The sequence below is a fragment of the Rhinopithecus roxellana genome, chromosome 12, assembly GCF_007565055.1.
Source record: "Rhinopithecus roxellana isolate Shanxi Qingling chromosome 12, ASM756505v1, whole genome shotgun sequence".
In the NCBI taxonomy this organism is placed as follows: Eukaryota; Metazoa; Chordata; class Mammalia; order Primates; family Cercopithecidae; genus Rhinopithecus; species Rhinopithecus roxellana.
This window is the reverse complement of record NC_044560.1, coordinates 128,593,728-128,610,217: the sequence shown is the minus strand read 5'-3', so window position 1 is coordinate 128,610,217 and position 16,490 is coordinate 128,593,728. Positions and strand designations below refer to the sequence as shown.

Sequence of the window (16,490 nt, the reverse complement as noted above, 5' to 3'; positions counted from 1 at the left end):
TCATGAGGTCAAGAATTAGACTATGTAGTAGGAGCTTCCTTATCTTTAAACTGAAGTGGGCCGGGGGAATACACATAAGACTTTCGTGAAAAAATTTTTTTTTAAAAAGCAAAAGAAGAGAACCTAACATGACAGTAGATATTAGGATATGTTTTAAAGGTAGGTTGCTGAGATCACTGCGTCTCCTCTCCTATACCCCTTTGGAAGATAGCTCTATGAATGCCCATCCCACAGTTCCTAACAGACAGTATGTTATACATCTCAAAATATTCAATAAACAAGCAATCTCTACATCAACCGTTTGTTCATTCATTCCTTCAATTATTTCTTCATTTAACTAACATTTACTGAGTGCTACTGAATACCAGGCACTGGCAGAGGGAATGGTAGGTACAGTAGTTGTGTTAGTTAATGGCAACTAACATTTACCAAGTTCTTACTATATAGTCAGGCATTATTTCCACCAGTTCTCATCTAATGTTAGTCTATCAAGTTCTAGCAAGTTTACACTAGTTTATTTAATCACTAAAACAACTCCATGAAGTAGGTACTCTAATTATCCCCATTTTATAGATGAGGCCACTGAAACTCAGAGACCGTAAGTTGAATGTTAATGGTTAAATATAAGTGGTGGGCTCTGGGATACAAACACAGACATTCTGGCTCTAGAGCGAAGTTCTTTACCACACTTCGCTACCTCTGAGAAGATAATCTTTTGCCAGTCAAATGAACATTAATTCTATATTTCTAAATGTCCTATCTTCTCTATGCATGAAGTTTAGGGAAAAAAACCTCTTGTATTACATGTACTTTTAAATATTAAAATTATTAAAAGTCTAAGACTTCTCAAAATTATCTTTTTCTTCCCATTATTCCAAAAAACATACAAGCTCTCTTCTTAGCAAAAGCTGAAAAATTCCAATATTGGATCTAGTTAGGAACCTGAACTTACGATGTCAACATCAGCTGACAACAGATAAACAAGAAGAATATGATAAGGAGTTAGTGAATTGTGCAAATACTATAGTATTCAAAGGAAAGAGATCATTTTGAACTTGGGGGACTGGGGAAGGAAAGGCCAGTCGGCAGAGAGTTCATCGAAGAGGTCAGTTCTAAACTAGGCTTTGAAGAAAAGGGTAGAAGACATTTCACAGAGAAAAGACATCACACACAAGAATGTGGAGGCCAGAAATGAAAAAACTCATTTGAAGGAAAGCAAGTAAGCAATAGCACTCTAGAAGGTTTACGTAGGGGTATAATGGCAGAAATGCCTCCAAGGGCAGGTGGCTCTTGTTGAATATTGAATGTCAGTCTAACCAACCATGGGGGGGAAATCTCGTCTGCCACATTCAGTCTAATATGATCATTAAAACACTTATCCTCCCCTCTTAGGCCAGGTGTGGTGGCTGAGGCAGGAGAATTGCTTGAACCCAGGAGGTGGAGGTTGCAGTGAGCCGAGACAAACCACATCTAACTAGGTTTACTTTCTGGGGGACAAAGTGAGACTCTGTCTCAAGAAAACAAAAACAAACAAATAAAAAACACTTATCCTCCTCTTACAGGATCACAAATTTGCTAAAATGATGCTATAGTCATGTATGAAACTGCCTAAATTTAAAAGAAATCTACAGTAATTACAAATTGCTTTTAAAAAGCATAACTTGTAGAGTGGCTAAAGATTTCCTACTTTAATTTCATATTCATTTCTTAAAGTCCCTTAATAACCACATCCTTGAATAATGTTTTCGAAGCTTCTACTTGAACACTTTCAAGTGATGGGGGGTTTACTATTTTGTAGGGCCTAAGATACCCTATGCCACCTTATCTAAACAAGTCAATTCCTGATGTAGAACAAAGTAGACAGAAAGGGTTATAAAACATGTTTTCTACAATTAAATTTTCTCAACTAAAATAAAACAAAATCCCCTACGTGCCACAAATATAAGCTCTTTCACTGGAGAATAAACATAGAAAAGTATCTTCAGTGTAGTACGGCAGACATTAGTTGCATGTCACCCAAAATCTGTTTTTCCCTATTCTGACTTTGGTGTGGGTGGGGTGGGGTAGGATGAACACACCTTCCACCCTATCAGCAATGTGTTTCTAGTGAGGCCAGTAACATCGCAGCTCCAGGGTAGAATCTATGACTGTGAAATTGTGATTGGTCAGGATTCGACACACGGCCAAAGCTAAGGTGATCAGCAATAACTGTGTTGCTCCTATTAAGGTCTAGAAAGAACAGCCTCCTAGGGACTCAGTTCCAAAAATGCAAGGCTAACATTGCTACGACCACCTTACCACCACCAAGGGAGAACCTATCCGAAAATGAAGCCAATGCAAAAGAAGTGGAACCTAGAAATAGAGATGGGAGATCTGAGTCCTCATGACATGAATTAACTAATTCAAACCACATCTAACCAGATTTACTTTCTTCTTCATGAATCAGTTTGGGTTGAGTTTTCTTTCACTACCATATGAAAGAGTACTAACTGACACATATGGTAATAGCCAAATCCTTTAACAAGAAAATGAGGTGAACTTCTCAGCACTTACCTATTATCATGCATAATTATGTAATTTGGTTGTATCGATAACTGACTACAGATATTAAATTTTTTAAATGAATCTGGCATATTTTAACATAGAATTTCACTTTCAGCATTGTCTTACACTGTCTTGTTTCTAGACAAAATCAGTATTTTACCCTGCAGAAAGCAGGAGAAAATAAATGAGTATAACTTTACTATATATTATAACACTGTAAAGGAAAAATAAACAACTCAGAAATTATAAGTTCCTATTATATCACATCACAGTTATTAAAAAACAAACAAACAGAAAACAGACAAAAAAAGAAAGCAACAACTAATGAACTATCTGGAAGCCATGTAAAGACCCTTACTTGAAGCTGAAGAGTATGGCGAAGAATCGTTTCTTCTAAGGCATGGATCCACTTCTCTCGCTCATCAGCATCACGAGCTGGAATAAAAGATTATACATTAAAATTAAAAGTTTAATTTCTATAATATATCTCCATATTTGAAAGTATAATTTTAAAACTATGATGGCTAACAGAAAAGGTTTTTAGTTGTACCATTTCCTTAACAGGTTCAGCTATCTTTTACAGATATGCAATCTACTTGCAACAATTTATAAGAAAGGGAATAATTGTGTTCAATAATAGCAGGCTACATAGTTCAGACCAACATTCCCACTGAGAACTACTAGAAAAGCTAGACTGATTTTTAAAAAACAACTGGCTGAAGGCATCACAAACCAACAAGGTAATAAAGAATTACCAAGCCAAGATCTGGGAGAAGACAAAGAATCTAGAAGATAAACCTTGTATTTAGGGATACTTCTCATGGAGGCGTTACAAATTACAGCAGAGAAATTGCACACTGGACAATGCACTTAAAAGCTTGTCAATGTGTGGGGGAAGTCTGCATATGAGAACTCTACTTTCTGTTCAATTTTGCTGTGAACCTAAAACTTCTTTAATTTAAGAACAAAAAAACCAGCTGGGTGCAGTGGCTCATGCCTGTAATCCTGGCATTTTGGGAGGCTGAGGCAGGCGGATCCCCTGAGGTCAGGAGTTCAAGACCAGCCTGGCCAACATGGTGAAACCCCATCTCTACTAAAAATACAAAAATTAGCCAGGCATGGTGGTGGATCCCTGTAATCCTAGTTACTCAGGAGGCTGAGGCAGGAGAATCACTTGAACTGGGGAGATGGAGGTTGCAGTGAGCCAAGATCATGCCACTGCACTCCAGCCTGGGCAACAGAGGGCGACTCTGTCTCAAAATAAATAAATAAATAAAATTAAAACTTAAAAAAAAAAAAAAAAAAAAAAAAAAAAACTCACAAGCCTTTTCAGGCCAAAAGTTGGAAGCCAGGGCCCACCAACAATGGGAGCTCTGGTAAACAGTCCATGTTCTAGTTGGGACGGACCCCAAACAGCTTCTCTGGGGGAGTAGTGATAAACTAGAATTAAAACAATTGCTTGGTCATATAAGTGACCCAGAAAAATCTTGACGCCTGATTGTTAGTGACTCCAGGCATCTACTAGCAAAAGCAAATGAAAATCTTTTCTGTAGGAAGATAACATCATCTTAGCTGCTAAATTAAATTTACATAAATAATTTTTAAAATACAATGTCTAGCACATAAGCAAAGATGACCAAGTACACATAAATGGAGACTCTTCTGGAGACAAAAATCACACATAAATGAGAACCAGAAGACAATAGAAATAGATCAACAGGAGCTCCAGATTATTGTATAAATGATGTAATTTTTTCCTTTTTTATTTTTAGCGTTTTTTTCACTTAGATTTATAAAATAATCAAATCAAATATAAATTCCAAAAGTGACAAATAATCAAAATTAAGAATTCAATAGATGAGTTTAACAGCAGATTAAGTGCAACTAAAGAGACAATTACAGAACTGGGAGCAGTTAGAAGAAACCCATCAGAACAAAAGACAGTAAGTCAAAAAGATAGAAAATACAGAAGAAAGGGTAAGCAGCACAGAGTATGAGAAAATATAGCACACATGTGATTGGAACCCCAGAAGAAGACAAAAGAGAGCATGGCACAGAAGCACTATCTGGCTGAGAATTTTCCAAAACTGATTAAAGACATTCAGAAGTCCTAGGAATCCCAAGCAAGATAAATCAAAGAAATCCATAAGTTGGGCACGTCTCAGTAAAAATTACTGCAAACCAAAGATAGGAAATATCTTTAAAACAGTCAGGGAGAAAAAAGGCCAGGTTACTTTTAAAGAAACAACAATTAGGCCGGGAGTGGTGGCTCATGCCTGTAATCCCAGCACTTTGGGAGGCCGAGGCGGTGGATTGCGAGGTCAGGAGATTGAGACTGTCCTGGCTAACACGGTGAAACCCTGTCTCTAATAAAAATACACAAAAAATTAGCCGGGCGCGGTGGCAGGTGACTGTAGTGGCAGGTGCCTGTAGTCCCAGCTACTCGGGAGGCTGAGGCAGGAGAATGGCATGAACCCGGGAGGCGGAGCTTGCAGTGAGCCAAGATCGCACCACTGCACCCCAGCCTGGGCGATAGAGCAAGACTCCATCTCCAAAAAAAAAAAAAAAAAAAAAAAAAAAAAAAAAAAAAAAAAAAAAAAAACAAAACATTAAATTAAGCTAGGCTCTCAAAAGAAACAATGAGAACCAGGAGACAATACAGTATGATATTTAACGGCTAAAAGAGAATAACTGTCAATTTATAATTCACTGAAATAAATCCTTTAAGAATTAAGATGAAATAAACTCATTTTCAGATTGACAAAACCAGAATCTGCTATCAGTAGATGCTCATTAAATAAAATTCTAAAAAGTACTCTTTTCTAGGCGTAAACAATGCCTGATGGAAGGTGGTAGGAGCTGCACAGAATGAAGAGCAACAGAAATTATAAGTATGTAGATAAAACTAAATATTCTCTATATACAATCATAATATTTAATAATATCTTGTGGGGCTTTTTCTGGCTCTCAGTGTCCTGTTTTTACTGTTTTGCAGCAGCACGCCTAACACAGAACATAATTACAAATACTGTGCAAAAGAAGAGCAAGTGCTTAAGTACAAATGGGAAATACAATTTCTTTTATTTAAATAAATACTTAAAACCAACTCAGGTCCCACAAGCATCTGGACTCTAGGTCTGAGCTGGAGGTGCCTTGCCTGTGTGCTCACAATGAAGTCATGATTCTCCCACCCCCAATAATCAATACATGGAATCATGTGCCAATGGGGAATGTGATCACAATGAGCCCCTTTTCTAGACCCTACCTCAGCCCTCTACAGATATGATCTATGGCCAGGACAAAGACGACTGGAATTTCTTGAAGTTTCATAATGTGTAATAGTTAAGTATCCTACATGATTTTCTGGGTTGCCATTTCTATGGAGGAGACATATGCACTTAGGTGACTTTCTTCAGCTCATAATAGAGGACCAGATTTGGCCCCATGCCTCTTAGGATATTGGACCATGCACCCTTGAAGAAGGCTTTGCCCCTTCATCTTAGGAGAGCTTCTGTCAACAATCAAGGGTACTTGTGTACGTAATACACAAGTATTACGTGGACTGCATCACCATCCGCCTGCACTGTGGACTGGAGTGGGTAGGAGGCCACGTGGGCCACTGTCACGGCCTGGGCAATCATCCAGCTCACCATGTGGTGGGTGTACTTGGGGTCAGGGAGCATGCTCTTGGCTGTATCATACATGCTGAGGTAGGTTGCCCAGTACATATGGATGCCCTGCACCAAGACGCTGAAGCCCTGGGACAGGCCTCAGATACCCTCAGGCTTGATCTTCTCCAGGCAGTCTGCCAGGCCTTCTGAGCTCCCACTCTGTGCCCAATTTCCCAACACTGGCTGCCAGGAGGGTTCTGGCGAATTCCAGAGGGTAGAAGCAGCACAGGGAGGTGGCCCCAGCCGCCCCACGGGAAGCCAGGTTGCCTGCAAAATAACTCCAGAACTGTGTGTGCTTGTGCACGCCTCCCAGAAAGACCAGCTTGTACTTATCCCTAAAGGCAAAGTTGAGGGCTTGCATGGGGAAGCAGTGAATGGTGCTGGCCAGGCACCCCTCCAGAAGGACAAATGCCCTGCTCCTTGGGGATGTGGACCTTGCAGCCCACCACACCATGCTTTTGTACTGGGTCGCCACAATCTGCTTACTGGCATGTTGCAACCTCAGCAGTGCCTTGACTGACTCAACTCGGGTCGCTGTCCTCTTGGAAACAGCGAGGGTAATGCCTCCAGCCAGTAAGTCCTTGACAAAGGAGTGTGGCCTGTTCCATCCTGCCGGCCAGTGGGCAGCGGAGGGAGGGAGGGAGCCGCTTGCTCAGCTCTGCTGCTGCTAGGACCAAAAGGCTCTCATGGGATTTTAAATAAATATATGCAAAATTAAACTGCATATAGATTGTATATACAAAACAACTGCATATAGATTGAAAAAGGGAAAATGGAATAAAAAGTTTTAAGTTTCTTACATTGTTTGGGAAGAAGATAAAATTATCAATGATTTTGATAACTGAAGGATTCATGTTATAATATCTAAAATAATCACTAAAAGAAAAGCTTTATAAGTGTTTAACTTCTAAAATTAAAAAATTCAATAATACAGATAATCCAAAAATTGACAAGAAAGGAGAAAAAGAAATAGAATATACAAGACTGGAAGAAAGCATAGAGTAAGATGGCAAATGTTTAAGCCTAAAAAATCAATAATTAAATGTGAGTGAAGTAAATGTGCTAATTAAAATACAAAGGCTTTAAGATTTGTAAAAGTATATGATGCTTACAAGCGACACATATTATATCACTCTCATTAATAAAGCAAGCAGATGAAACATTAATAAGGACATAGAAGATTTAAACAGTCTGATGAATAAACTTGATTCAATGAGCATATACAGAACACTGAATATAGCAAATGTAAAACACATATTCTTTTTAAGCAGAACACAGAATATTTCTAAAAACTGACCAAATATTGGACCCTAAAACAAGTCTCAACAAATATCAAAGGACTGAAATCATATATTCTCTAATCATAGTGGAAATTTAAGCTAGAAACCAGTTTAAAAAAAAGGTTAATTAGAAAATCTAGGGTTTTTGATGCTCTCTGCTCCTCTCGTTTGACAGGCAGCCGCCTCTTCTCATGCAGCACCAGCCGTGTCCCTGAGACACCATGGTGAAAAGTGAAGGCTGGAATAAACGGATTTGGCTGTATTGGGCACCTGGTCACCAGGGCTTCTTTTAACTCTGGCAAAGCAGGTATTGTTGTCATCAATGACCCCTTCTTTGATGTCAACTACATGGTCTACATGTTCCAGTATGACTCCACCCATGGCAAGTTCCATGGCAGCATCAAGGCTGAGAATAGAAAGCTTGTCATTAAGGAAATCCCAACACCATCTTCCAGGAGTGAGATCCCACCAAAATCAAATGGGGGTGACACTGATGCTATGTTGTTGGGTCCATGAGCATCTTCACTACCATGGAGAAGGCTGGAGCTCACTTAGAGGGGAGAGCCAAAAGGGTATTTATCTGTGTCCTTTCTGCTGACACCCCCATGTTTGTGATGGACATGAACCATAAGAAGTAAGAAAACAGCCTCGAGATCCTCAGTAATGCCTCCTGCACCACCAGTTGATCACCCCCCTATCCAAGGTCATCCATGACAACTCTGGCATTGTGGAGGGACTCATGACCACAGTCCATGCCATCACTGCCACCCAGAAGACATGGGTAGATGGTACCTCTGGGAAACTGTGGCATGACGACCATGAGGCTCTCAAGATCATCCCTGCATCTACTGGTGCTGCCAAGGCTGTGGGCAAGGTCATCCCCAAGCTGAATGGGAAGATCACTGGCATGGTCTTCCATGTCCCCACCACCTACGTGTCAGATCTGATCTGCCATCCAGAAAACCCTGCCAAATACGATGACATTAAGAAGGTAGTGAAGTAGGCACTGGAGGGCCCCCTCAAGGCCATCCTGAGCTATACTGAACACCTGGTTGTCTCCTCCAACTTTAAGAGAGACCCACTCTTCCACCTTCCATGATGGGTCCAGCACTGCACTCAATGATTACTTTGTCAGGCTCAATTCCTGGTATGACAATGAAAATGAATCTGGCTACATCAACAGGGTGGTGGACCTCATGGTCCACAAGGCCTCCAAGGAGTAAGTGCCCAGGACCACCACCCCAGCAAGAGCATTAAAGGACAAGAGAGGACCTCGGCTGCTGGGGAATACCTGCTGCACTCAAATCTAACAGAATAAACAGACATGCAAAAATCTCTTCTTGACACAGTTTCCATGCCAGACTCCCTGAAGAGGGTGGCGCCTGGAAGGCCCCACCTTGTCACGTACCATCAATAAAGTCCCCTGTATGCAGCCAAAAAGAGAAAGAAAGAAAAATAAAATATTGAGATGTTTTGAATTTTTTAAGAAGAAATACTTCTAAATAATCCATAGGTCAAGAAAAAATATCTGCACTAGAAATTAGAAAACATGTAGAACTGAATAAATGAAAATATGACATATTGAAATTCATTGGATACAGTTAAAGTAGTGCATAAAAGGAAATCTGTAGCCTTAAATGCATATATATATAATGCATATATATAAATATAAAAGCAAAAAGGCTGAAAACAACAAGAATTTCAAAATGAGTAGAAAAGGAAATGATAAATAACATAAATTAATGAGATAGAGGGCAAACATTCAATAGATAGGTCACTAAAGCCTAAGTTGGTTACCTAAAATAACTAATGAAATTGATCAACTTCTATCAAAACTGCCAGGAGGAAGAAGGGACCAAGACAACACAAACATGGTGGCACAAATCATTAATGTCATGAATGAGAAAGAGGACATCACAACTGATGCACACATTCATAATTCCCTGACTATAAAACTGAACATTTTAGTTAAGTGGAAAGTATTATTTAAAGAAATACAATTTACCAAAACTACCACAATAACAAATTTAAAAATTAGATAGTGCTATAACTATTAGGTTGGGCCACAGGAAAGTACCCTTTTGGTAGGTCAAAAACACTCTAATATTAAAATAATTGAAAATCATCCCACAAAGAAAAATCCAAGCCTAGAAGTCTTCACCAGAGAATTCTTAAGGAAAAAAATAATGCCAATCTCTAATACAAAATCTTTCAGATAATGGAAAAAGAGGGAACACTCCACAACTCTGTTTTAAGCCCAGTATAACGTTGAAACCAATCTGATAAGACTGATATTAGAGAAAAATTATAGGCAAAATCTAACGGAATAAACAGACATGTAAAAATCCTATATAAAAACATTACAATAGAATAGCACAATCTATACACTGATGCATGACTCTCCTCTCCCAGCGGAAAGTACTAAGAATAAAATGTAAAATGAATGAATAACCATGATCTTAAAAAATTAATAGATCATGTCCAAGTTGGGTTTATTCTAGAAATACAAAGTTGGTTGAATATGTGAAAAAAAAAAATCGATCAACATCTAACAATACAAAAATATATATGGAACAAGGCAATTCACTACAATATTTTTTGAGCTGAGATCCGGCCACTGCAGTCCAGCCTGGGCCATAGAGCAAGACTCCGTCTCAAAAAAAAAAAATTGGGGCCAGGCATGGTGGCTCACGCCAGCACTTTGGGAGGCCAAGGTTGGTGGATCACCTGAGGTTGGGAGTTACAGATGAGCCTGACCAACATGGAGAAACCCTGTCTCTACTGAAAATACAAAATTAGCTGGGTGTGGTGGCACATGCCTGTAATCCCAGCTACTCTTGGGAGGCTGAGGCAGGAGAATCACTTGAACCCGGGAGGCAGAGGTTGTAGTGAGCTGAGATCTCACCATTGCACTCCAGCCTGGGCAACAAGAGCAAAACTCCGTCTCCAAAAAAAAAATGTACTGGAAACACCCTAAATACTCATACAGAGGAGAGTGGTTGAATAAATCAAGGAATACTATGCAGGTATCAAAAAGAATAAAAGCCAGTTGCAGCAGCACACGCCTGCAGTCCCAGGAGATGGGAGGCTCACTTGAGCCCAAGAGTTCAAAACCAATCTGGACAATACAGTGAGACCCCATCTCTTAAAAAAAAAAAAAAAAGGAATGAGGAAGATTTCTTCAGTGATTTGGAGTGATTTTCAGATATACCATCAGATAAAATATTTTTAAAAAGCGAAATGTGCCTTTACTATAAGAAAAAAGGAATATCAGAAAACATACATGTATCTGCTTATTTGTACAAAAGAAATATAGAGATTCTAAAGAAAACTAAATAAATTTGTTACCTTACAAGCCATGGGTGAGAAAGGATGGGAAGCCAGGAAGAATAGGAACAGGTTAGTAAGAACTGAGGTAGTAACAATCTGAATATATCTTTTTGTATATATTCAGCCTCTCAGAACCATAATGTTTCACATAATTGAACCTCAGTGCCATGGAGTGAATGTTTGTGTTGCCCCAAAATTCCTATGTTGAAATCCTAACCTTCAACGTGATGGTATTAGGAGGTGAGACCTGTGGGAGGTAATTAGGTCATAGGGTAGAACCCTCTTTAATGTGATGAGGCACCTCAGAGCTGTCTCACTCTCCTTTCAACACATAAGGATATAAGGACAGGAAGTTCACTGTGCAACCTGGAAGAAAGCCTTCACCAGAACTTGAACATGCTGGCATCCTGATCTAAACTTCCAGCCTCCAGAACTGTGAGGAAATAAATGTTTGCTGTTTAAGCTACATAATCTATGGTAATTTGTTATAACAGCCCAAACTAAAACATGAAGTAACTTTGAAAAACAGTATTTTGACTATACAGTGAATGGATAGGAAAAAAAAAAAAAAAAAGAACCACACACAAATACAATACTCTAGTTAGTGAATTTTATTGTCATAGGAGTACAGGTTAGCAATTCTGTAACTACAAACAAGTGAATACATTATAGATCATGAGAACCAGGTTTCTCACTATCAGAAAAAAATTAGAAATACAGAAAGGGAGAAGGCTAGAACAAACCTTGTGATGTTGAAATACAATTGGAGGTTTCAGTATGAACTCATGATTTTAGGTAAATAAATTCATAGAGTACTGGACTATAACCGAGAGACTATAATAAATATCCAGAAGTCCAATATTGATATAAAATAATTGAATAAGTAAATAAATAGGGGAGATGGGACATCTCTTCCTTTAGAAGAATTACAATGGGCCAGGCATGGTGGCTCACGCCTGTAATCCCAGCACTTTGGGAGGCTGAGATGGTGGATCACCTGAGGTCAGGAGTTCGAGACCAGCCTGGCCAATATGGTGAAACCCCGTCTCTACTAAAAATACAAAAATTAGCTGGGCGTGGTGGTGGGCGCCTGTAATCTAAGCTACTCGGGAGGCTGAGGCAGGAGAATTGCTGGAACCCGGGAGGCAGAAGTTGCAGTGAGCCGAGATCGTGCCATTGCACTCCAACCCAGGCGACAGCAGGGAGACTCCATCTCAAAAAAAAATACAATGAATAAGTGTAGAAGGACTGCAAAAAATTAGACCATTAGACCAACACCACAGCAATAATTACTTCAGGCAAGATCCACTGATGACTCAAATCAGTAGGCAAAAGTGAGGAGAAACAGGAAATTGGCAGACTCAAAGTATCTCCCACAAGAAAAAAAAGTATCTCCCCTAAATGAATAAATAATAATTTTACAAAGGAAAAATCTGGTACACTATCTTAATCAAGTGATCAAGGTTAACATCACCAGTAATAAGATTAATGGACATCCTATACCTCCCAGTACAATCCACTGAGACAAGGAAACAGCATCATTTTTGTGGTATTCTTGCCAAAAATACACAATTGCAATCAAATCATGAGAACATATCAGATGAATCCAAAATGAGAGATATTCTACAAAATAACTGACCAATATTCATAAAAAATGTCAAGGTCATAAAAGATAAAAAACAAATGAAGAACTATTACAACTAACAGCAATGTGGCATCCTGGATTGAATCCTGGAACAGAAAAGGAGCATTAGAGAGAAAATTCAAATGAGCTCTGTAGTTTAGTTAAAAGTACTGTACCAAATGGGTGGAAGATCCGGCTCAGGACATCAGAGCCTGAATAGGGTGAAGAGGCCATGCATCATGTAAAGGCACAACCTAGCATAGGGCATGAGAGCCCAAAGCAAGAGGAAGAGGGAAGCTACACAATGGGAAAGTCCAATATGAGGAGTCAGAACCCAAGAAAAGGAAGGAAGGTGCCCACGTTGCAGTGAACAGGCTCCGCATGGCACAAGGTTTCCAAGGCTAAATGGAGTGACAGTGACATTTACAAAGGGAGGTGGATGATTGGAAAATAATTACATATGAAGGATTGATCAAATAAGTAAATACAACAAAGATAAAGTTTTTCTCACTTTTGGAAAATGGAGTTAAATATAGTAAGGGAAAAAACAGAATTATTTCTGTTGTGATAGCCTATAACTAGAGGTATCAGCATGACCTCATCATGGTTTTCAATATACATGTAGATAAACACATACGGAAATAAATATGAACATGGATGTACACATATGTACACATACACACACCCCTATGTATGTAACACTCATATGTTTCTTAGCTCTCTAGAGGGCCTGGGAGCCATAACACTTCATAAGCAGTAACTAAACCTAGCACTAGGTGTTGATTTCTAAATATCATTTCCATTAGAAGAAACCAGCGCTCCCTGGAAAAACAGCTGATTCCAGAACTAGGACAGAGAAAGTATAAAATGAGCCTGGAATGTCTTTTTGTGTCAGAAAGTAAGGAAATACTTAAAGAATGCCAGGGGCATGTTAAAAGGACAGAGAAGTCAGCTTAAATAGGATTCCTCTGGCCAAATTGAGGGCAATGTGAGCATCAAAATAAAGAGATTTGTGTTTGTAAAGGTTAACTCAGGGAAGGCTTCTGAGGCAAGGAAATTAAAGCTGAGTTTTAAAACTGAGCAGAAACTAGAGGCAAAGGTATGTGAGTGTATATGTGTGTGTCTGGGTGAGAGGGAGAGAGAAAGAAAGAAAGAAGTGGGGGTATTTGGAGAAGAGGGGGCACGGACAGGGAAGACATTCCAGGTAAAAAAGACAGACTAAACAAATGAGGGCAAATTACTATACTATACAAAAAAATGAGAGCAAATTACTATACAGGAGCAGGAGCAGGACTAATGTATACATGTAGCTTTGCTACTTTTTTCTAGTGTTGACTTTAATAAGCCACTTGTATTGTCTGAATATGTATTTTTGTGCTGTTTTATGATAGTCCCGAAAAAATGAATATTCATTTTGCACCTTAAAATTGGAAGTTGAACTAAATTCTCCCTTTCAGCTGAAAATTCAAGAGTCAATATTATTCTGACTAACCTAATCCACCTTCTCCCATTCTCCTAGCATGTCAGTAAGCAAACCTCTACTCTAATGGATCTAATAGAAAAAAGGGTTTCGTGTCTATGAAGCACCAGAGATGTCTGGTTATTATTCAATCACAACAAATTGTTCATATGAGAAATAAAAATACAGTAATGGATATACACAATTCACAAACCACCTGCAGGGGCAGCTCTCTAGAAGTAAAATTAAAGCTATACTAACTCTGAGTGAATCCCTACCAAAAAAGGCCTAACTTAATGAGTCAGTTAAAACAACTTTGAGTACTACAGTATTTTACCAAACATATAAACAAGTTAACTCTTCCTCCCTTTTTTTTATAATGTTATTTATACATTCAGTTTATCTCTAGAATTTCTTCTCTAGCAGCTACCACTTCTATTCATTATATTTTCCAGCTTGCTTTCCATCCTCTAAACCAGTGGGCTCCAAATTTTGTTTGACTGTGACCCACAATAAGAAGTACATTTTATAACATCACCCAATTCATATATACATATACACACATATGTGTACATACACACATAGATATAAACTGGAACATTCGTTTCATAAAAGAGTGCTTGCTCTTATTATATGCCATACACATTGATATTTTTCTGTCGTAATTCATTTTTTTTTAATGCTGATTTGGGCCCACTAAATAGAGCTTTATAATCCATTAATGGACTGCAATCCAGTTTGGAAAACACTACTATTCTAAGCCACCCCAATGTCCCACAAAGCTATTGCTTTTTAGTATCTCTTAAGCTGCACAGTGTAAAGGCCAAGAGGGCTGACTCTTGGGTCCAAATCCTGGTCTGATACCTAGCTTTGACCTTATTCATTCTGACCTTGGGCAAGATACTTAAATTCTCTAAGCTTTACTTTTCTCATCTATAATCTAAGAATATTACCTATGGGGATGGTAATAGTACCTAGACCTTATAAGGTTGTGAGATTTAAATGAGATAATTAATCCATACAATATTTACCACAATGCCTGACATACGTGAAAATACCAATATGTTATTATTATCACATGTTCTATCAATCCAACAGAGAAAACAAGTTCTACTAATCCAGAGAACAATTTGCCAGAGAAAATTAGTAGAGAAGAGATTACTGATAACTCCTAATTCCCAATAATGCCTGGCTTATTTGGAAACAATACAAGGTATGCACAGAGGAAAACAGTATTTAGTATGTAAAATATATTTTCAGGATTTTATAATCTTTGCTCATTTATTACATATCTAATCACATTTTCTATATTATACACATTTGAATAAGAGTATGAAGTTATTCAAAAGAGTTCACTCTTCCAGTGTAACTCACATAATCTAAACTACAAGAAGTAGCTTTTAGGACAATTTTCTTTTTTTTTTTTTTTTTTTTTTTTTTTGAGATGGAGTCTCGCTGTGTCGCCCAGGCTGGAGTGCAGTGGCCGGCTCTCAGCTCACTGCAAGCTCCGCCTCCCGGGTTTACGCCATTCTCCTGCCTCAGCCTCCCGAGTAGCTGGGACTACAGGTGCCCGCCACCACGCCCGGCTAGTTTTTTGTATTTTTTAGTAGAGACGGGGTTTCACTGTGTTAGCCAGGATGGTCTCGATCTCCTGACCTCGTGATCCGCCCGTCTCGGCCTCCCAAAGTGCTGGGATTACAGGCTTGAGCCACCGCGCCCGGCCCTAGGACAACTTTCTAAAACTCCTATACCTTACCATTCCTGATCCACTGCTTAGGGATCTGTCCTCCTAAAGTCATATCTTCTCCTTTAAGACACAAACAACTATGAATATATTACTGCCTGTAGACAAAAGGAAGTGGTTATTTGCCTGTTCTGCAATTTAAGTTTAAAAAAAAAGTAACCTCTATAATCAGGAAGGCCTCCTTTTCTCTGAAAGTTATTGTGAAATAAAAACATTACACAAAAACCACATTTACAAGATAACTGCTGAGACACTGCTCAGGTAGCTACTGAGCCCCAATATGCATGGGGTACTACGTTTGGGATATGAGCAAGGATAAAACAATTTATGATCTCAAGTAATTAACAGTCTCCTGAAAAGTACAATAACTTGGTTGGGTAGTATATCGTTTGGTGAGGTATTATCTTCACCCATTTTTTTTTTTTAAGAAATAGGGTCTCACTCTGTTGCCCAGGCTGGAGAGCAGTGGCATGATCATAGCTTATTACAACCTCAAATTCCTGGGCTCAAGCGATCCTCCTGTTTCAATCTCCCAAGTAGTTAGGACTATAGGCACAGGCCACTATGCCCAGCTAATTTTTTATTCTTTTAGAGATGGGGATGGGGCTGGGTCTTGCTATGTTGCTCAGCTGGTCTTGAACTCTTGGCCTCAAGGGATCCTCCTGCCTCAGTCTCCCAAGCAGCTGGGATTATAGGCATGAGCCACAGTGCTCAACTATCCTCACCCATTCAGCCTCTGCCAACTAAGCAAAAAAAAAAAAAAAAACAGGAACAGGGGATCTTTTAAAGAATTAAATTTAGTTTTATTTAGAAGTCTTATTGAGGACTGTTACCTAGG

The 16,490-nt window shown here is 38.9% G+C and overlaps 1 protein-coding gene and 1 pseudogene across 6 annotated transcripts in view; both read right to left on the bottom strand.

Moving 5' to 3' along the window:
* OSBPL9 (oxysterol binding protein like 9) overlaps window positions 1-16,490 on the bottom strand; it is a 170,237-nt gene that overhangs the window by 74,439 nt on the left and 79,308 nt on the right. For all 6 annotated transcript variants that reach the window (XM_010370406.2, XM_010370411.2, XM_010370408.2 and 3 more), the window contains one exon: window positions 2,903-2,979. In XM_010370406.2, the coding sequence (XP_010368708.1) occupies window positions 2,903-2,979 (77 nt within the window). The remainder of the gene's footprint in view (window positions 1-2,902; window positions 2,980-16,490) is intronic.
* Window positions 5,943-7,888, bottom strand: LOC115892376 (annotated as a pseudogene).